This window comes from Mastomys coucha, unplaced genomic scaffold, assembly GCF_008632895.1.
Source record: "Mastomys coucha isolate ucsf_1 unplaced genomic scaffold, UCSF_Mcou_1 pScaffold22, whole genome shotgun sequence".
Taxonomy (NCBI): Eukaryota; Metazoa; Chordata; class Mammalia; order Rodentia; family Muridae; genus Mastomys; species Mastomys coucha.
In genome coordinates this window covers 32,693,234-32,715,669 of record NW_022196905.1, presented here as the reverse complement: position 1 = coordinate 32,715,669, position 22,436 = coordinate 32,693,234, and the positions used below count along the sequence as shown (strand labels likewise).

Below are 22,436 nucleotides of genomic sequence, written 5' to 3'. Positions count from 1 at the left end.
TGAAGAATAGGTCACTTACTGGGGAGTGTGTGCAGGAATCCTAGATTGTGTCTTGAACCTATGACTTACAGATCACTTTTGCAATGTTCTCACCACTGAGTCAGACAACTATCACAGAATTTTCATAGTATGTGTCCGACACACACTCCAAGCCTCCCCCAAAAAACAGTGATTGTTTGGAAAATGCCAATATATTCCAGAACCAGATGCAAATGCACTAGCTTACTTCGTAATTCAACATAGGGTTTGCAGTGTTTGGGGCAACAAAAATGAGTGGGCCCCAGCCTGTGGTTCTGAGGCATGTGGGTGGTTGGAGGTGTGGTGGTCCCACAAGATTCTTAAAGGAAGTGACCTTGGAGTAGAGACGTGAGAAAAGTAAGGAGCAAGGGAGTCTGGGAAGTGAAAAGTCCAGACTAGTGTAAGAGCAGTGCAGAAGCCCTGAAGATAGGTCATGCTTGACCTGGGTGGGGTGGGGGTGGGGGACAACATCAGGACCAATATGGAAGCAGCAGGGATAGGCAGATAGCTGACTGAGTGGAAAGTGAGCTCACAAAGTTATCCATAGGTTGGAACATGAAAGGCAAGGACTTTGCGAGGACACAGAGACAGGGCCCAGCAGCATTCAGTCAGGTGAAATTTCCCTACTCCAACACCCTTCAGTGCTCCCTGATGCCCATGACACAGGAGAGTGCACCTCCAGAAGCTGAGACTGCATCACATACCTCCAAGAGACAGTCTGCCATCTCTTCCCAAAGGGCAGTTCCTCTCTGAGCCACTGTTCGAAAAACTGGTCAGTGCCTCTTAATTTGCTAAGGTCAGCCCAGCATGCCCCAGCCCTCCTCCTAGTCCAACCCAGAAGAGCAAGAAGACCCTGTCCCCAGCCCACCATGCCCAGACTCAGCATAGCTACAGACCTATGAGACAGCTACTTCTCCCTTAGCTGCAGACCAGTCCCTCTATGCCACAGCCCCCAGGCATAGCTCCCCTGTCCATAGCATCTCCCGCAGCCCTTAGCTGGACTTACAGCTAATCCTCTTATAGACAAGTCCAGTGAACCCAGGGAACAGGTGGTCATCCCAGGCTCCACAGAGCCCAGCTCCTCTGCCTGCTTCTCTCTGGGCTGGTCTACTATGTGTTGCAGCCTCCTCAACCCAGCAGCTAGAAAACGGGTGCACAGAGCAGCTCTCAAATCATATTTAGCTGCATTTAAGCAATGCCTTCCCATCTCAGGTGCTACAAAGCCCCTCTATGGGCCATAGGATATGGAGGGGCCCAGGCTCAGCACTCCCCTCTTGTGGCCCCTCACCAGCTGCAGCTAGGACATAACAAGCCAGCTTTTCAATTGACTTCATATTTTCAGTGAGCTTTTCCTGTTTGATTAAAAGCTAGTAGGCAATGCTTAGAGTCAGTAAAGCATCCATTACATAGATAAAATTAACTTGAAGTCACCCGTTGTTCCTCTTCTCCACTCCTTTGCAACTGAGCCTTCCCAGGCTCAGAGTAGATTGTCTGGGTCTGGGAAGCAGGTCCCTGTCTTCTCAGGACCTGGGGGTGGGCAAAGTAGAAGACCTTGTGGACACTACAGTACTAATGCCATCGTGCCAGGCTGGGAATGAAGAGCAGCCACTGGCATGCTCACACAAACATCTAGTAAGCACTTGCTGTATGCCAGCAAATGCTCATCCAGGAGGTACAACCTCTGGCAGCCCTTCTGAGAGACTCCAGAGGTCACCCCCCACAACACATGACAGAGCCAGAACCTGAACCTAAGTTCTTTTTTTTATTAGATATTTTCTTTATTTACATGTAAATTTCTCCAATCCCAGTTTCTCCTCCAAAAAACAAACAAACAAACAAACAAAAACAACAAGAACAAACCCCTGTTGCCTCCCCCTCCCCATGCCTGCCACTCCACCCTCTCCCACTTATTGGCCCTGGCATTCCCCTACACTGGGGCACAGAACCTTCACAGGGCTGAGGTCCTCTCCTCCTATTGATGATCGAATTTGCAATCCTCTACTATACACATGCTGCCAGAACAATCAGACCCACCACGTGCAGTCCTTGGTTGGTGGTTGAGACCCTGGGAACTCTGAGGGTACTAGTTAGAAACTCAAGAATAAGGAAGACCAAAAGGTGGACATTTCATTCCTTCTTAAAAGGGGGAACCTAATACCCACGGAAGGAGTTGCAGAGATTAACTATGGAGCAGAGACTGAAGGAAGGACAAGCCAGTCTGATATAGCTATCTCCTGAGAGGCTCTGACAGTACCTGACTAATACAGATGTAGAGGCTCACAGCCATCCATTGAACTGAGTACATGGTCCCCAATGAAGGAGTGAGAGAAAGGACCTATGGAGCTGAGGGGTTTGTAGCCCCTTAAGACAAACAACAATATGAACCCAAGTTCTTTATCTTCACCTGTAAGCTAAGGAAAGAAGGTGGTCTCCTATTTTAAAAGTCAGATCACCCTATTCTAAAAGTCTACTGAAACTTGAGTAGTTAATTTACCCCCCAAGAAATCACTTATGAATAGAGATGAAGATTTACATAGAGGCAGTCACTCCTCACTGTCTTCCACAGAGCTCTGTGGTGTGTGTGTGTGTGTGTGTGTGTGTGTGTGTGTGTGTGTGTGTGTGTGCTTGTGCATGTGCTTCTGCATTCGCTGGAGAGGGCTCCAGCTGACTCTGGGGCCACTTGACCTTTATTTCACATCACTCAGATTTGCAAATCATTTCCCATCTGCACATCCCTCCGGTGGCCTCACGGAGTTGCACCTCATTTGAGTTTCCCATGCATCTGGGGCCCAGATTCTATATTCAGTTTCATTCAATGCAATTTTCCCAGCCCACTCAGTTGGCTCACTTGTCAAAGAGGAGGTCACAAAGGGAGCAATGAGTCACCACCTGTGAGGTCCTGACTACATATCAACTCACTAGGCAACCAGACTGTAGAGTGGACATTCTAATTCCTCCCATGGATCAGTCAGGATGGGCTGCATGTTCCACAGGAACTAGTAGCACCCAACTGAGGCCTATAGACAGGAGGGAAGTTCCTGTTTCCATCACCCAGGAACCCATGAGTTCATGTAACTCATTACAGCAGCCATTGAAATAAATACAAAACAAGCCAAGCAATCAAGTGACTGAATAGCCATCCCCATGCAGCTGGCTCTCTTTGGGCATGCCATGTACTATGACTATATATGTAATCCCACAACAGGTCTGTGAAACCTATGTCCCCACTGGCCTCCTTTTACAGATAGCAGCTGATGCACAGAAATGTCAAGTCATGGCCCCCATTTGCCCAGCTAACAAGTGCTAAAGATGGGATTAAGCCTATAGGCCTCAGAGTGTCCATTCTCATCCACTGCAGTGCACAGCCCTAAATCTCAGGCAATGACACCCACACTCTGGGTGAAAGTGTAAGAATGATATAAGTGGCTCTGAATGACATTTAGGTTGCATCTTATAAAATCTCTGGAGCTCATTGTTTTGGCTAGAATAACTGGCTGCAGCCATCCCTGACATTTCAGTATGCTCTGTGGCTAAGAATACGCTTACATCAGGCCTGCATGCCCTGAGTTCCTGCCAAGGAGATATGTCAGTTAGCTGTGGGTCCCTAGGATGCTACTTAAGAAGGAAAGCCAAGAATATGTCTTATTTTTATTCTATCTGTCTGTCTATCCATCTGTCCATCCATCAATCCATCTGAAACTCTGTGTGGAGTATCTGATGAGCAGAACTCTGGCTGAATGCTCAGCACTTACAGGCAGAGAACCTGGCCTTACCTGTCAGCTCTGCTGCTCGAAGGCTATGTGACCCTGGGCAGGTTCCTCACGGTCTTCAGACCGCATTGTATGTTGAGGACAATAGCAGCATCCACTCTCTGGGCTCTTGTGAGAATCTGTGGTACAGAGCTAAGAAAGCATCTTTAGACATGAGGGGGAGGCACAGTGGAGAAAGTACTTGCTGCACAAGTATAGGAGCTTGAGTTCAAGTCCCCGGCACTCAAAAATAAGAATCTGGGTGCAGAGACACATGCTTGTAGTCCCAAGTGCTGAGGTGGAGGTAGAGAGCTCCTTGGGACTTGCTGGCCAGCCAGTCTAACCAAATCAATAAATGTCAGGTTCAGTGACAGACCCTGACTTGAAATATAATGTGCAGAGTGACTGAAGAAGACATATGCCATCAACCTCTGGCTTACACATGCACACATGCATACATATAATAATAATAATAATAATAATAATAATAATAATAATAGTAATAATAGTAATAATAATAAATAAATAAACTTTAGAAATCACCCTTACACTTGACAGCCACAGCTTGGGCCAGGCTGTGGGCAGAAGTGGATGCAGGCTGGCAGATGATCTTAGGGAATGGAATGACATGGGCTGTGAGGGTCCCAGATGGGAGGGCAGGTAGATCACAGGACTACAGCTGTATGCATTTCTCACTGTACTGACAACACACACTTGGTGCTATGCTTTAATGGGGTATGTTTCCTCCAAAATGTATGCTGAAATTTGGTCCCCAGAGGTGCTGGTCAGTCTTTTTGTCACAGTGAAGAATGCCTGAGAGGGGGCAGAGGTCTCCTTTGGCTCCCAACTCACTGTTCCTGCCCACCACCAGGGTGTTCTATCGCCGCAAGTGGAGCGTCATGGCTGAGGGCTTGGGGTGAGGTAAGGTAGTTTACATCATTGTATCTGGGAAGCATAGAAGAGACAGGAAAGAGCTAGGAACAAGATATATATTTCTAGGGCACCCCCTACCCCAGTGCTACATTTCTTCTAATTAGGCCTCCACCTTCCGCATCCATCACCTCTAACATGTCACTCAAATGCTGACTCTACCAGAGGACAAATACTCTTAGGAAGCCGGAGCCCCTGGGATCCAACTACTTCCCAAAAGGCCTTTGGAATGCTTCTGCACTGGGGATTGGACCTTCAACATATGGACTTTCTCGGGGAGAGACCTCATCTCCAAACCAGAACTATGAGAGAGTGCTGAAGCCTTTAGTGCAATTCAGAGGGCACCACCTTTGTGAAGACACCAATGCTGTACTGAAGGCAGTGAGTTAGCTCTGATGGGAGTCATCTCAGACAGGATGCTCTAGATGTGAGCTCAGCTCCTTTTTTCCCTCCTCCCAGATGACTGATGCACTGTGGCTCTCATGTTGTGTGTTGTATATCTCCCCCTTATCTGTGTAAAGGCAATGACATACAGAGCCCACCCAGGTGGTCCAGGATGCCCCTTTTATAGCTAGAACATCATCACGTGTACAAATCCCCTACTCCCCATTTTTAAAAAAAAGCAGCACTTATAACCTAGGCCCGAATCTTTGAAAGCCAGTATACATTATGAGGTGGGTTTTAGGAATAGGGTCCGGACATGTGATTAGAAACTCTCCTCCCTAGATAAGCATACACAGGACCTGGAACCCCCAAGAGAAGTCATGTGACACAGGTTCTGGGCAATTGATTACCTGGAAAATTGTCACCCAGCAGATGCAAGAATGGACATGCATATTGGTGTTGTGGGAGACACAACATTCTAACTCAGCACCCAGCAATAGTCACTACATGCCCATCACCATAGTCACTTTACCGCTCTCAATGCATTGTGGATGGATGCTGCTGGGCCTTGAGGAATCCTCATTTGCTCCAGTAGACCAAAGGGATTCTATCCTGAAGACCCATGAGATTCATCTAGGAGTTTAGGATACCTGGTGGGTGCTGGAGTCTTCCACCCGTCACACATTCTGATGCAGTGTGGAGGGGGTGGATTTACCAGCGTATGTCAGAACAGTGCAAATTTTCTGAGCACATTACCAAGGCTGAGCACCCACAGACATCTGGTAACCCATAAAGGACGGAAGGCAGTGGGAACACATGGAACCACATATGGGTGTTTCTGGAATACATCTTTTTAGATATTCAGAGGCTGTACTGGAGTGTGAGAATTGAGCAAGGAGATCTGGTAGCTGTGGTTTATCAGGCATCCTGTGGTAAGATCTGGGGCAAGCAGGGAGAGGAGGCCGAGATGAGGAGTATGAGGCAGCTCCCTAGTGGAGATGCTCTCTTCTGACTGAGCAGACTTCATAGTACCTTTATCACACCTGGAAAGACTGTCCTTAAGTATTGGCACATTCATAGGGATCAGGACCTAGGATTTCAGTGTGCCTTTGGGAGAAAAAAGTTGACAGGCAATGCCTGTCCTTTCTATGACGACCAACATACCCTAGGATGTTTGCTCAAAGCTATCCCAGACAGTCCATATCTTAAAATATTGATCAGTCCCAAGCAACCTGAGAGAGTTACCAGTCACTACCACACCCCCATCATGTCCTACACAACCTTCTTGCCTCAAACCCCAGCTTAAGGCAGGACCCACAACACTGTTTATTCTGATGGTTGCTGGTCTTGGTCTTCCTACCAGGCAGTGTGTTAGCAAACCTTCTGGATTAATTAAGTAGAGTCAATGTTTAGAGTCAAACAAAGTGGCCTTGAATTCTGCCCATGCCCCTCAGGGGCAGAGTAATGCTAACTTTCTCTGATGACTGTCACTGTCTTGTCTTTGAAATAAGAGCAGTGCCTGAGTTTTGCAGCTGGCTTCTCGAGAGACTCAGACTTCCATCTGCATGGTGTCTGTATAGGACCTACAGCAAAGCTTGTTGTCATTGTGACTACTGAAAAGTGTTATCTGCCCTGATATCCTAGACTGGGAAAAAGAGGAAAGAGGAGGGGAAAGAAAGGGCTGGAAGGGAGGGAGGGAAGAAGTGAGGGAGGGAGAGAGGGAGGGAAGAAGTGAGAAAGGGAGGGAGGGAGAGAGGGAGGGAGGGAGGGAGGGAAGGAGTAGAATACCAACACTTCCAGGGCATAAGCAGCCAGACAGAGAAACACCAGGATCTTCTAGAAGCAATAATCTACATCAGATGCTATGATGAGTTCTTGAAACCCCAAAGACTAACATGTGTCCCCGGATGTAGGGAGCTCATCTGAGATCCAGCACCACACAAGCAGCAGAACATCATAGGGGTTTTTGCTGTCACGGAGGACCAGGCTGAACCCAGTGTGAAGGATGGACGGGTACTTCCTAAGTACAGACATGATTTCTGGCCACTTCTTTCCAAACACGTAGACTATTGTGGCAGAAGTGAATCATTTCAGCTCAGAGCACCTTTTTGCTTTTGATAAAGGAATTGAATAGCTACTTCTAAACCTAACCCAGAATTTTTTCAGGTTATAATTTTACCACCTCCAGAGCACATTGGGGTTTTGTGGCCATGTATTTAGGGCGATGCCACCCCCTCCTCTGAACCCACCCACCACACCAACTACAAAGCAACCCCTAAGCCCACTCAGTGGGAGCCGGAGTCTGCATTCCTAACCCGCACTTCTCTTTTCCTTGCTCTGGGACGCAGTTACCCCCTCGCTGCTCTGATTCACAGGAGTAGGAAAAAAAAGCTAAGAATTTTCCTTAATTTATAGGACCTTTTCCTAAAAGTAGTATTTTTCCAAAATTACCTTGTATTTTTAGCATAATTTAACATTCTACTGTATTATGAGATGAAATTTTCCTCTCTGGATTACTTTCATAGCTATCTGGTGACATAAAAGGTGTATTTTCAGAAGGGATGTAACTGTGTCTAGCAGCACTCCTGAGAGATGGAACGGGGTTCATAAAGAGGAGTGATTGCTTTCCCCAGAGTGGGACAGCTAAGTATCCACCCCAAGTCAGGCTCCACTTCCTCCATCAGGTTCCATGAGCTGAGGTCTTAACTGCTACACAGCCCAATGTCACTGCTTAGCCACCTCATTTGTAAAATCATGCCATAGGTGAGCATAGCTAGTCAATAATTCCCAAAACAGGTAGCAATCAGAAAGCAGTTGTTAATGTTATCATTGCCTTTGTCCGGCCTTGTCCTCAGTCCAGGCCAGGATCCAACAAGAGGCAAGGCAGCTTTAGGGAGGAGCATTGTGATGAGTTTTCAGTCTAGCCCTGCCCTCTTCTAGCAATAGGAACTTGACAAATAATGCAAATTGTCCAGGCAGGAGTGAAGATACTCTAAAGAGAAACACTTGTGTCCCACCCATTATCACCATTGAAGCAGCCAATGTACTGAAAGGAATAGCGTGATCAAAAAGAAAAGGTTTGAATAGATATGATCCCCTTAGACTCACATGTTTGAATGCTTGGCCCATAGGGAGTGTCATTATTAGGAGAAGTGGCCTTGTTGGAGGAGGTGTCTCACTGTGAAGTAGGTATGGCCTTGTTGGAGGAAGTATGTCACTGTGGGGGCAGGCTTTGAGTTCTCACATGTTCACGCTAGGCCTAGTGTGACAATCTCTTTCTGCTGCCTCTGGATCAAAATGTCTAACTCTCAGCTCCATCTTCAGCACCATGCCTGCCTGCATGCTGCCATGCTTCCCACCATGATGATAATGGACTGAACCTATAAAATTGTAAGCCAGCCCCAACTAAATGTTTGTCTTTATGAGACTTGCTTTGGTCATGGTGTCCCTTCACAGCCATAGAACACTGATTAGACAGAAAGGTTGAAGTTATGTTTCAAGGAAGGAGATTTCACTGAGTACAGACCAACTTGCAGGAGGAGCTGAAGCCAGGGCAATGATAGACCAGTGATGGGTGGGGCGACATGTTGACCAAGACTGCTTAGTTATGCATACCTCTTGCCTTCTGTTTAAACCTAAACCTCACATCACAACCTAAGCAGTTGGCTTGAGGCTCACTGGACATCACTATGTGTTCCTTTTCCCAATGTGCCCGCAATGATATATCTCTTCCATCTATTTTTAACCATCACTTGCCTCTGAGTTGCGTATTATGGATGGGCAGTCGAGCCTAGCTAACTAGGATTGCCAGGTACCAGGCTCTGACCCTAACAACTCCAGCAACAACCTGACTCCAACTTGGTTTTTATCATCTGTAAAGAGGAACTACATAGGCCCATGAATGTCCTGGAAGATCTGGCTCCACAACTAGGCCTAGTAAACCCTCATTTGCTTAAGCTCCTTCCATCCTCTCCTAACCCGGCCTGTAACATCCTCCTCCTGCAGAGTCAGTGATTGGTACTGTAACTTTCTACAACAGGACATGGTAAGAGAGTGGTGAGCAAGCATGTCTGCCATAGCTCCATACCCCCTTAGGGAAGTACTCTCGGGGAGAAGGGCTCTCCTGGATATATGCTGCTATCATGAAATGCCACTGGCAGGTTATCTTTATGAGTCTGGAAGTCTGAGGGAAAAGGTTTTGCAGTAAAAGAGTACCTCGATGATTAGGGCAAGGAATGCCACAAAACTCATACCACACTATGCAGCAGACATCACACAAGTGATTTATTCAGATACAAAGGCCACCTCTGAGTGGAGATGGAAAACGGGGGAGGGGGAAAATGCAGGTCCTGATGGTGCAGGCTTTATAGAAGGTATGGAGAATGTGCATAGGGAAAATACATGACAGTGGTCTTTAGTGATGACGGATCATTAGCACTGAGCCATTGAAAGTGGGGAGGAATCTGGTTCTGGAATATAGGTAGTTCTTGGTTGGCTAACACAGAGATTAAGGTGTTGGTGGATTTGGTGGAGGTTATTTTCTGCTTCCAAGATGGTGTCTCTCAGTGTCTTCACATGTGGAAGAAGGTTGAAGTGTTAGCTGGGCAATGGTGGCACACGCCTTTAATCCAGCACTTCAGAGGCAGAGGCAGGCAGATTTCTGAGTTCAAGGCCAGCCTGATCTACAGAGTGAGTTCCAGGACAGCCAGGGCTACACAGAGAAACCCTGTCTCAAAAAAAAAAAAAAACTGAAAAAAGAAAGAAAGAAAGAAAGAAAGAAAGAAAGAAAGAAAGAAAGAAAGAAAGAGAGAAGGTTGATGGGTGAGAAGAGTCTGTCTAGTTTCCTTCCCCTTTGTGATGGGTCCACCTTCATGATTTAATCACCCCAGAAAGGATTTAGCCCCAACATGGTGGTTTGCAGAACTGTATCAGAGACCTCATCAGTGCTTTTCATCTGGGTGTCCACCACAGACTCAGCGCCCAAGAGATGGTGCCTCTTACCCCCTTTCTCCTACACTTTTTTCTCTGAGACTCACAAGGAAGGACACAAGTGTCCTTTCTCTAGATGCTGCAGATGCTGTGGATTCTGTTAAACAGAATATTCCAGTGACCTCGTGGTCCTTTGGGAAATGAAGCCAAGCATACAGCAGCTCAGGGAAGTAGAGAAAGCCCTGGGAGCTCCAGGAGCGCCCTGGGCAGGGTAGAAAGCCTCAGAGCACCCATGTATGCAGTAAGCATCCACTGCTGGCCTTCTGTCTATCCACCACTCCCTGCATTCTGAGGATACAGGAAAAGACAAGTGTAGAGTCAGCCTGCACACAGGGATGCGGACCACAAACCTTACCAAGTAAGGAAAGCTAACAGTGTATCCTTCATAAAGCTTAAGGCAGTGAGGAGAGACTTAATTAACAGGCAGTTCTGTGCTCTACTGCTGCATCATGATGAGATGAGAGATTGGAGAGCAGCCAAATCAGGCCTGGGAGGTCTCAAAATGAAAGTTAGAGAGGATCTCTGTAAGGAAGGACCTGGAGACAGAGATGGTGAGAGGAGAGAGCAGGATGCGCAGGTGTCTTTGAAGGCCATGCCAGAAAGACAGACCATGGCATGTGAAAAGGCCCCTGGGCATGATATTAAGAACAACAATCAGGGAGCTAAAGCTGGAACACAGAAAGAAAGGAAATGCCTCCAGAGAGATGTTAGCCATGGGAAGGGGTTAAGAGGTCATTGTGGGAAAAACTTTGGCTTCACCTACAGTGACTTTGGACATGAGGGTGAATTTTAAATAGAACAGTGGCAAGCAAAGTACCCTTTGCTTCCCATTCGTGATGGCTTCTCTCCTGGAAATAATCCAGGGCACTAAGAGAGATAGGGGGAACTCAGAGGGAAAACTATCCAGTGATCCAGGCAGAGCATCACGAAGGCTCCCAGCAATAGGGTAGCCATCGGAGTGGTGATGAGTCTCAGGTGCAGGCTGTACCAAAGGTGATGTCCCTGCTGGATCCGTGAGTGAAGATGGCTGGCTAGAGGAGCCCTCCTGGCTGTAGGTGACTCGCTTAGCCAAGGCCTGCAGAGAGGTGGGGCCCCTTAGCAGCAGCAAACCACAAGACTCTGCCATTTCTCAGACAGCCCAGGTATAGAGTCAGCCTGCACACAGGGATGCGGACCACAGGGTTCATCCCATTTCATCACAAAGTGACATGAAGGTGAACATCATCACACTTCAAAAAAGAAAGTTAACACTGGGTGGTTTGAAATTCTTTCTAAGGTGGCTCATCTTCTCTGTTGGCACAGACTCTCTGACAGCCGGACCACTGAATCTCCCCTTTCCTCTTCATGACTCACAGACTCTCTGTGGACAAACAAGGCACCACCATTAGAGCAAGGTGCCCTTCACCACCCACAGTGCTTTCAATTATTCTTTACAACAGCCCTATGGATCTGATGTCTTTGTTTTACACAGAGACACCATAAGTCTAAATGTGTTTGATCAGAGGGTCAAGGAATGTATGAGTGCCTAGGCTCTTACATACTGTAAACTCGTTTTCAATCAGAATAAATGGAATTGCGGAAGTCTCTGGCATTACTTCTTGGGAAGTGCCACTCAAAAACCACTGTCACCTTGCCTTTTATCAGTAGATGTTTGTAGGAATGAAGGAGTCAAGTCTGGCAGCTGTAACAAGGAAGCCTTTGAGGGGTGAGGAAACAGGCTTTCATATATCCAAAAGTTGGTTTGAACTACTTGTGAAGTCAAGAATGACCATGAATTTAGGGTCCTCCTGGTATTACAGATGTGTGTCTTACAGCCAGCCAGCCCCACCCTGTCCCTGCTCCCACCCCCAGTGCTGGGGTCACAGGCAGGATTAATGTGCAGCCATACCTGCCTTTTTACATGAGTGCTAGGGATTTGGTTTTTTGTTTTTTTTTTTTAATTAGATGTTTTCTTTATTTACATTTCAAATGATATCTCCCTTCCTGGTTACCTCTCTGAAAAAAATATCAAAAACAAAAACAAAAAACACACCCTGTTTCCTCCCCCAATTCCTGCTCACCAACCCATCCTCTCCTACTTCCTGGCCCTGGCATTCTCCTACACTGGGGAATAGAACCTTCACAGGACCAAGGGCCTCCCCTGCCCTTGATGACCAACTAGGCCATCCTCTGCTATACATATGCTGCTGGAGCCATGAGTTTCCCCCATGTGTACTCTTCAGTTGGAGTTTTAGTCCCTGGGAGCTCTGAGGATACTAGTTTATAATGTTGTTCGTCCTAAGGGGCTGCAAACCCCTTCAGCTCCTTGGGTCTTTTCTCTAACTCCTTCACTGGGGACCCTGTACTCAGTCCAATGGATGGCTGTGTGCCTCTATTTCTGTATTAGTCGGGTACTGTCAGAGCCTCTCAGGAGACAGCTATATCAGGCTCCTGTAAACCAGCACTTGCTAGCATCCACAATAGTGTCTGGATTTGATGATTGAATATAGGAAGGATTCCCAGATAGAGCAGTCTCTGAATTGTCCTTCCTTCAGTCTCTGCTCCACACTTTGTCTCTGAAACTCCTTCCATGGGTATTTGTTCCCCCTTTTAAGAAGGAACAAAGTATCTATACTTTGGTCTTTCTTCTTCTTGAGTTTCTTGTGGTTTGTGGATTGTATTTTGGGTATTCCGAGCTTCTGAGCTAATATCCACTTATCAGAGAGTGCATGCCATGTGTGTTCTTTTGTGACTGAGTTAACTCACTCAGGATAATATTCTCCATATCCATCCATTTCCCTAAGAATTTCATAAATTCATTGTTTTTAATAGTTGAATAGTACTCCATTGTGTAGATGTACCACATTTTCTGTATCCATTCCTCTGTTGAGGGACATCTGGGTTGTTTCCAGTTTCTGGCTATTATAAATAAGGCTGCTATGAACATAGTGGAACATGTGTCCTTATTACATGTTGGAGCATCTTCTGGGTATATGCTCAGGAGTGGTATAGCTGGGTCCTCAGGTAGTACTAATTCCAATTTCCTGAGGAACAGTCAAACTGATTTCCATAGTAGTTGTACCAGCTTGCAATCCCACCAGCAATGAAGGAGTGTTCCTCTTTCTCCACAACCTGGACAGCATCTGCTGTCACCTGAGTTTTTGATCTTAGCCACTCTGACTGGGGTGAGGTGGAATCTCAGGGTTGTTTTAATTTGCATTTCTCTGATGACTAAGAATATTGAACATTTCTTTAGATGCTTCTCGTGCATTCAGTATTCTTCAGTTAGAATTCTTTGTTTAGCTCTGTACCCCATTTTTAATAGGGTTATTTGATTCTCTGGAGTCTAACTTCTTGAGTTCTTTCTATATATTGGATATTAGCCCTCTATTGGATATAGGATTGGTAAAGATCTTTTCCCAATCTGTTGGTTGCCATTTTGTCCTATTAACAGTGTTCTTTGCCTTACAGAAGTTTTGTAATTTTATGAGGTCCCATTTATCAATTCTTGATCTTAGAGCATGAGCTATTGGTGTTCTGTTCAGGAAAATTTCCCCTGTGCCTATGTGCTCTAGGCTCTTCCCCATTTTCTTTTCTATTAGTCTCAATGTATCTGGTTTTCTGTGGAGATCTTTGATCCACTTGGACTTGAGCTTTGTGGAGATAGGTGATAGGAATGCTAGGGATTTGAATTCAGCTCCTGATGCTTGCTCAGGAGCCCTACCCTCAGCCGAGAGTTGTTTATTGAACAAACCTTTGCTAAAAGCTATGCTTTGTGCCATGAGCCACAGAAGCACAAGAGTCCCTTGGAATCCCAGAATCCCACTGAGTTCTAATCACGACACAAGCAACGGTGACTACATCCAACATCTATCTTTTAGTTTTTCTTTTCTGTGCAAGGCTGGACCAGTTAATGAGGTAGATTTTGTGCACATCAGGAGTGGAAGAAACACATATATCCTTGATACCGTGATCCATGTTTTTCTTACAAACTGAGGCTTTCTAGTTGTCTCATGGGAGGGGGAAGAATGTAATGAATGCTAAAATAAAACTAAGATAATATTCATCGAGGAATACATTTTCTTCTCTTAATGGTCAGTTTTTCAATGCCTACTTTGAAATACAAAGTGCAGTACAATGAAGACTGTTTTCCCCCTTATCGTGATCATGGTGGGAAACTGACTTGTCCCTGCTTTCTCTGAGACTAGCTAGTGCTGTGTGGCCCCATCTGCCTCTTGCTGCGCCAGCAGCCAGTGCTCGCTGCAGAGGAGAATCTTACAGCGTGGCTTTACAACCAGCTAGCTAGTTTGCTAACTGTTTACTGGCTATTTTTGTTTCTCCCTTTCCACAGAAAAGCCTGGACTCCTACTGCTTCCTCGTCTTTGCCACAATATGTATCGCCGGTGCTATCTACTTCTATTTTGTCCTCCCGGAGACCAAGAACAGAACCCATGCAGAAATCAGCCAGGCATTCGCCAAGAGGAACAAGGCTCACCCCCCAGAGGTGAAGGCTGACTCAGCCATGGCAGAGGAGAAGGCCAACAGCCAGACTGAGCCAGATCCATCCTCCACGCTGGACAGCTATGGCAAAAACAAAATTGTCTAAATGTGTGTTCTTGCAACAGTAACCCAAGATTTTCCAAACACTTACAAGGCTTCAGGTGACCCAAGCCATGTGAGACTCTTATACTGGGGAGTTAGGAAGAGACCTGTGGGAATCGAACCTCACAGCTGCATGTCCGAACTCCCCTGGAAGCATTCCTAGGTTTGCCACACTCAGCATACTATACAGACCAAAAGCTATCTTCCTCATGACTGAGCCCATAGTTTTGAAATAAAGTTTGGGGAAAAGGAACAGGTTGCCTTCTTGTAGGAAAGCCATCTGGGCACTCATTGTACTAGGAATGGCAGCCTGGGGCTTGTCTCAGCTGTGTTGTTGCTAAGCAACCCTGACCTCCTCTCAGCCTCTAGCCTCCAGGCCCCCAGACCTTGGAAGACATTCTGAATTCCATGGGAAGATTCTTTGTCCCACTAACCAACACCTGTTGCTGATCTTTGGCTCTGCGCTGTGGACCTGAGGCTTAGGAACACTTCATACCGACCCACCATGCTGCTGATCCTACCAAGATAATAGGCTCAGTCCTCAGCGCTCAAGGATACCAGGCTGTCTTTAATTCAGACTGTTACAAAGAGCACACAGAGGATCATCAAAGAGCACACAGAGGATCAACAAATCATACGAAAAAGAACTTTGTGGTACCTGGGGGCAGAGACTGCAAGGTGGGCTCTGAGCACTGAGAATGATTCTGAGACTAAACCTAGGTTGGACGGGAAAGAACACTGAGATTGACTGACGATGTCTGTCCTGGATGTAGGAATGACAGCTTTAGTTCCTGAGCCTTGTGTTGGCAAGGTGAAGGAGAGTCATCTTCAGAGGTAACAAAGTGGCTAGAAAGACACTCGGCATCACTCCCAGTGCTCAGGTGAAGGCTGGGGCGGCGGGGATCACCTGTCTCAACGGTTGTTTAGAAAGTCAAAGAGGTGGTTCTAAAGGATGGTGTTTGAGTGGGCATCTGGTTGGGGCAACTTGCATTTTGTCATGTTTGGCTGAATCCCTTCTTCTGCCTCCGAAACAAAGTATGTATGACAAATGTCATAAGCAAGTGGCAGGTACTTCAGCTGACATTGGCGGGTTTAAGTTTAGGATGGCTCAGAGGGTATGTGGTTCCTGGAGAGGAAATCTCCAGAGCAGGCAACCCTGCTGTTTTCCTGATGGTTGTGGACAAGGAGGGCCTTAACCCAAACCTGTGTTCTGACTTCTCCCTCCCCATTGGACACTCTCCATCTTGGGCCTCTTCTTGGTGCATTCCCAGCTCTCTGTGAACCATGCCATCCAGCACTGGTTTGAACACAGTGTGTTGGTATAGAGAAAATGCAACATATAGATTTGACAGGGGCCTGTCACCAAGGGAACCAAGTAATTGCAAAACAGAAATCATAACATTTGAAAGCTGCCATTCACTTGGAGATTTAAGTATTATGTCAATAAATATTTATTAGTCAATCACTATTCTGCCTTGACTGAGTACTGAAGACAGATCCATGGGCAAGGAAACACACGGCTCTGACCTTCACACTCTCATGTCTGACAGAGATGCACCATCAAAGCACTAACGGTGAGGTGAAGCACCATCGGTGGGGGGTGGACAGTGGTGTGGGGACACGTAGTAGGAACAGATGGAAACTTAGTGAAGAAAGAGGAATGCTTTCCTGGACAAGAGATAGAGCAGACCCAGGGCCAGTGACCATGAGGCCAGAGGCCAGCAATTATTACTATGTTCTTATATTTGAAATTATAGTGAAGCCACACTAAGGGCATTTTGAAAAAAAAAATGAAACTCATAATAAAACTGATCATCTCCCTCACTTCATTGTTTCACTTTTCACATACAGCCCTATCCATTTCCTGCCCATTATTAATCCACTTGCAAGCACAGAATACACAAAGCACGATTACAATCATCTTTCTCTTATCTCTTATTTTTCCCCACTTGATATTAAAGCAAATACATCATATGAACTCTGAAGACTTCTGTTCACACTCTGGTATCCGCTGCAGAGACTTCTCTACATAGGAAGCTGTTTCTTGTATCCTAGAAGAAAATGGAGATCCAAAAGTCAGAGTCAGGTGCACCCTGAAGGCCTGTGGGCCAAAGTTTTTGCTGGGTAACCGTGGCCATTTGTGCTCTACATCCTTGCACGGTCACCAAGAGAAGCTTGGCTGTCAGTCTCACCCTCTGATTCCCACACAAGCTCTAGGTGTGAGAACCTTGTCAATCCATTTCGTCTATTTCCTTATCTCAAGCAAATGCATACAGACCCCAGCACAGGCCCAACACAGTTCCCAGGCACATACACAAGGAGACCTGAAAAAACAGAACAGAGACTTCCAAATGAAACTGAAGTGGACTCACTACCCACAAAGACAGGGTAAGGACTTCTGATCTTAATTTAACCAGACCAACTTCCTGCTTTCAAATAAAAATAAACAGAAGGTTTTAACAAGGCATTTCCTCCTCTTAAAGTCCCTGAAATAAAGATAATTCTTTCAGCTTCTGGTGCTAAAGTACACACACTAAGTCATGTCTCTCTGGCTAATATAACTAAAAGCCGGGACAGAATCTCAATATAAACACACACAGACTTGTTAAGAAAGCAGGTAAACTGAAGGTGGGATTTAAACTGGAAGAACAGTTCATGCAGCCATGAGTCCCTGCACCTTCCCCTCCCCCATGCACAGCTTAGGTTCTAAGACAGCAATGTCCAAAACCACAGAATGGGTAACCAAAAGAGAAGCTCTGCAAGAAACCAACCGTTCCTCCATTCAGGGTGACAGAAGGAAAGAGGGCCCTGCCTGGAGCTGACAGTCATAACTGCATAGGCACTTAAAGAAAATGCTTCTCACTGATGGGGAAATGGGCCTCTATGTTCCAGGCAGTACACAGAAGGGAATGCCCATTATTCCATCACTCTTGCTGCCTCGCTGCCTCTCTGCCCCTACCCCTCTCCTCTCTCTCCTCCTATGGCCTCTTTCCTTCAGATCCAAGCTCATGTATATTATAACACAGTAGTGAGGGAAAAAAAAAAACCTTGCATTTCTAACCAAAAGAGAAGAATGTAGGGTGACAGAGGGAGGTGGGGCATAAAGAGACAGCTGAAGACAGGGACACCCTAAACTTGCAAATGATATTCTGGGTTTGCACCAGCATGAAGATGACCAGAGGGAATTTGAAAATCAAAATACTTGTAGACCCCAGCACAGACCCAGTCCAGTTCCAAGGTGTACACACAGGGTGGACTGAAAGAATGGCAAAGACTTCCCAATGAAATGGAAGTGGAGTCACCACCCACAAAGCCAGGGTAAGGACTATTGATCTGAATTTGACCAGACCCATATGCCTGCTTCTAAATAAAGGCACACAGAAAGTTTTTAAGTAAGAGTTCATGCATAATATTTAAAATACACAGGTTAAAAGTGTGTGTGGGAGTGTGTGTGTGTGTGTGTGTGTGTGTGTGTGTACATGTGTGTTTGTGTGTGTGTATGTGTGTACAGGAGATAGAAACTGGCCAAGTAGAACAGAGCTACTACAGCATCAGCTCTGAGAATGTTCTTGCTGTGTAGATGTGAAAACTTGAATTCAGATCCCAGCACCCACACAAAAAGGTGGACGTGGCCATGCACTGTTCACCCAGAAGAACAGGGGACAGAGACAGAAGGGTTGCTGGGGTTTGCAAGCAAACAGTACAGCTCCAGGTTCAGTGAGAGACCCTGCCTCAAATAAATATAGTAAAGACTGACAAGACATCCACAAGATGCTCACATGCACATTCACACACGCCTGCACACCCCCACACACAGAAATACCAACCATACTTATACAAGCACACAGGAAAAGAAAGAAAAAGAAGAGGAGAAAAGAAAAAAAGTTAGCCAGCTATTCAATGGCTGGCTTCAGAATATAATGCAATCACCCAGCACATGGGTGGAGAAAGGCAAGGCTAGCATTTGGCTGGACTCCGCTTCTGGCAGCTGGATTTAGTGAGTGCTGTTAAAGCACTTGGTACTTGAAGTTCCTTCATCTTCGTAGGGACAAGTACCAAGTGGAACAAACTTCATTTGTTGGCGTTGATGGTGAAGGAAGGGTACTCAGATAGGGCTAAGCTGCTATCACAGCCCTGAGCTCCCCACCCCTGGCTTTTGCCTCCAACACTCAATATTCTATCTTGACTTCTATCGCCTCTTATTTCTAGTTTCTCTTGCAACTGAAACTCGATCCATACAGGTTGTGACAGGAGAGTGCCCGAGGCAAATAAGAATCCATGAAGCAAATCCAATTCTTTTGACACACTGCTGGTTATTTCCCTGGGGCACAGCCGCCTGCGGGTGCACATGGCTTCTTAGTGCTTGGTGCCCTATCTGCCAGCGTGCTGGAGCTGTCTATGGTGCTGACCCAGCCCTCCTGCTTGCTTGGGTTCATTTGTCCTGGGGCTATGGAAAGACTTTCATATGGTTGACTGTGATGTTGGAGGTGGTCTGTGAAGTAAATATTATCAGGCTTATATTATATACCCCAAGATCTATTCTTCCTGCTCAGAGCAGCCACATTCAGAGCATCTGTCACTGACTTCCAGGACCATCGTGTCTGCAGAAAAGTAACTCTGGTCCATTTGCAGCACACACATATCAGACCCTGCTCTGTGGCCACCTCCTGGCTATGGAGCATGTGAGGCAAGGTAGCAGCAGTGGCAGTGGCCTTAATAAATTATATCTCATAGTGTATCTGACCTCATATGATCTGTGAGGACCTTGTAACTGCCTTTGACCATGAAAGTCTCAGAAAAGATGACTTGCACCAATGATTATAACCAATATACTCCAGAATTGCCCCCACTGAGAATGTGAGCACTTCAAAGGAATGGTACATGCTAGATTCTTTGGAAATGCAAAAATGGCTCAAATGCCCAGAAAGTTGAATTCTCATATCCACCACCAAAAAAAGTAGAAAAAAATAACTATGATGGAGTTAAAACTAGAAACAAAATCGGCTTCCCGTCCCCTTCCCTGACTCATGAGACCTGTGAGCAGTATTCCATCCTCATTACCTAACTCATCCTCTCTTTGTCTTCTCTCTAAATGCTACACTGTAACCACACCACTTAACACAGCTGTGACTCCTATCCCAACCTCATTACCTAACATCACCGTATCTTTGTCTCCTTTCTAAATGCTACACTGTAACCACACAACTCAACACAGCTGGGCTTTCATACAATAGAAAGTAAGCATGAATTGTAACTAAAGACATTTGTCATATGCACCCAATTAGAAAAGGTTGTATTTCTTAATGTAAAAAAGACATTTAAGTAGGGTCTGGAGAGGCAGCTCAGCAGTTAAGAACACTGACTGCTCTTCCAGAGAACCTGGTTTTGATTCCCAGCACCACATGGTGGCTCACAACTGTAACTCTGGTTCCAGGGGAGCTGATATCCTCCTGAGGTGGGCAACAAGAATGCACATGGTACGCAGACATACATGTTAGCAAAACACACAAATACATAAAAATAAATCTTTTTAAAAGTAATTGAATTAAAACATGAAAAAATCTAAGTGCTACTTGAGCAAGATTAATCTAGATCCTTTGAGACTAAAAGGCCACAAAAAGAGAGGGTCCAGCTGCCTTAACTGTCTCAGCTGAGCCCAGATCCAGAGGTCCCTCCACCAGAAACCAGCTGTGTGCATAGGCTCAAGAGGAGGAATAGAACTACCCAGCTGATTCACAGAACCACAAGACATGATAAGTTATTGATGTCTAAGCCACCAGCTTTATTTTTATTATATTTATTATATATTATCTAAATGTCATAGACAGATAATAAATCGATAAACATGTCTGTATTTATTATATTTAATCATGTATAGGTCATGTATGGAGGTGCATCTGAGGACATTGCCCATACAGGGCCAGAAGAAAGCATGGGATCCCTGGATCTGGGTGGCAGGTGGTTGTAAGCCACTTAACATGAATGCTGGGAACCACACTGGGTCCTCTGAAAAAGTAATACATACTCTTAACTGCTGAGCTATTTCTCCAGTGTCTGATTAAGTCATTAACTTTTGTTTTATTTATTAAGCTGAAATGACTAGCTAATAGGAACTGTTATTTCTGTTTGGGTGTCTCTACTAATTCTGTGAGTTCTTTTGCCAAACAAATGCAGAGTTAGTATTCTCTGGGTTGATGGTTCTTGTCTCCAGACCGGTGCTAGGTGCCTATCATATGCCTTTACTTGGTGATAGGAATGTAAAACTGGATAAAACAAATCCTCTGGAGAGAGAAGATGGCAGAGGGCACTCAAACCTTGTTGGCGAGAGTCTTCAGAGAACAATCTGAAGACAGCTAAATAACAAGTCTAGACATGCCACTGGAACAATAATGGCACAAATGCCATGTGAGTAACCAATCAATTAGATTTAAACCCACTGTACAAGATGAAATCCATAGATAAGTCATAGACCCTAGGAAAGAACCTATCACTATTATCCTGCTAAATGGACATAGTATTAAACCAATTCCTAAACTTAGTATACCCATAGATTAACATATCTTTCAACCGTCAATCAAAGAAGCTTTTGTTTGCAGTAGATGGTAATCAACAGAGACCCACAACTAGCTCGTGTACAGAGAGTAGGAAACAGCAGAATGCTCAGACCTATATGGGACATATATACCACATACCTCTCCTCCAAAGGTTTACAGATCACTGAAGAAGGAAGGAGTCTAAGAAGCAGAGGTACTGAGTGACTGTAGGAGACAACATCTTCTGGACAGCATAGCAAGGCAGCTGAGCATATGGACTCACAGTGGCTGTGCCATCATGCACAACCTGTGCAAGTCTAAGCCAGACCGTATCTTACCATGAACAGGCACATGAGTGAGGCACAAGGCCCCACCCCTAGCTGAGGCACTATTGGGAGTTTTTAGCTGCTGGGTGAGAAAGGAAGTCTAGCCCCTAATAAATCAGTCACCATCCAGTGGAAGATCACACACACACATCCAGGGATATTTGGGCAGCACAATTGGTTTGGAAGAGAAGGGGAAAAATACACACGAAGTTGGGTGTGAAGGGAAGTAGGGAGATCTGGCAAGAGCTGGGGAGGCGGTGAACAGGATCAGGACATTAATAGGAGCATTTGTCTAACATTCCCTCTCTGAAGACTTTCTTCCTTCTCTTCACATTGGTAGCACCCATCAATCCTTCATGGGTGTGACAAGGCATCCCTGACTCCAGAGCTTTCTGTATCCCTACTACCCTCTTTCAGTTCACTGTCTCATTCCTGCATGTTCTCTTGCTGATGTTTTCCTTGATGCTTCAGGGTTGCTGTGAGTTATTCTCATGGAGTTCCTCCTCAGTTAGACTCTAAGGTCATCACATCAGGGTCACCTCAGAACCCCACAGCCCTGAGACCTGGTAAGCGCTTATTACACACTTACTAAAGGAATGAACGTTGATCTAGGTGTAAAGAGGCTGAGATGGGAACAACAGGGAGGGAAGGAGTGTGACTGGATGATTAGAAAACTCGATTCTCTGTGGGGAAATTGAGCTGAATCTCAGATGAGGACCAGAATGCCCTCAGACAACTGTGGGAGCAGATTTGAAGACTGGCTTCATGGGGATGAGAGAGTAAATAACCTATTCAGAGAAGGGCAAACTTCTGTGGACAAATGCCATGGCTCTGAGGGTACATGTTGGGAGATAAAGCTAAGCAGTGTTTGAGGTCTGAAAAATCATGATGGCCAGACCACTTCTTAAACACCTCTTGGGACCAAG

General features: G+C 45.7%; 1 protein-coding gene and 1 long non-coding RNA gene across 9 annotated transcripts in view; one reads left to right on the top strand and one right to left on the bottom strand.

Annotated features, from left to right (window-relative positions):
* Slc2a9 (solute carrier family 2 member 9) overlaps positions 1 to 20,689 on the top strand; it is a 140,814-nt gene extending 120,125 nt beyond the window's left edge. For 4 of the 8 annotated variants that reach the window (XM_031341954.1, XM_031341953.1, XM_031341955.1 and 1 more), the window contains 3 exons: positions 14,401 to 16,225; positions 16,613 to 17,039; positions 20,530 to 20,682. In XM_031341954.1, coding sequence (XP_031197814.1) covers positions 14,401 to 14,655 — 255 coding nt within the window. In that variant the 3' untranslated portion in view covers positions 14,656 to 16,225; positions 16,613 to 17,039; positions 20,530 to 20,682. Of the gene's footprint in view, positions 1 to 14,400; positions 16,226 to 16,612; positions 17,040 to 20,529 lie in introns of all 8 variants that reach the window. The other 4 variants (XM_031341949.1, XM_031341948.1, XM_031341950.1 and 1 more) reach the window with 4 other exon arrangements.
* LOC116070525 lies at positions 16,569 to 17,555 on the bottom strand. Its single transcript, XR_004110447.1, has 2 exons — positions 17,423 to 17,555; positions 16,569 to 16,702 (listed from the first exon to the last, which is right to left on the bottom strand). It is a non-coding gene; the product is annotated as an uncharacterized LOC116070525 (long non-coding RNA).
* Positions 20,690 to 22,436: the final 1,747 nt, after the last annotated feature.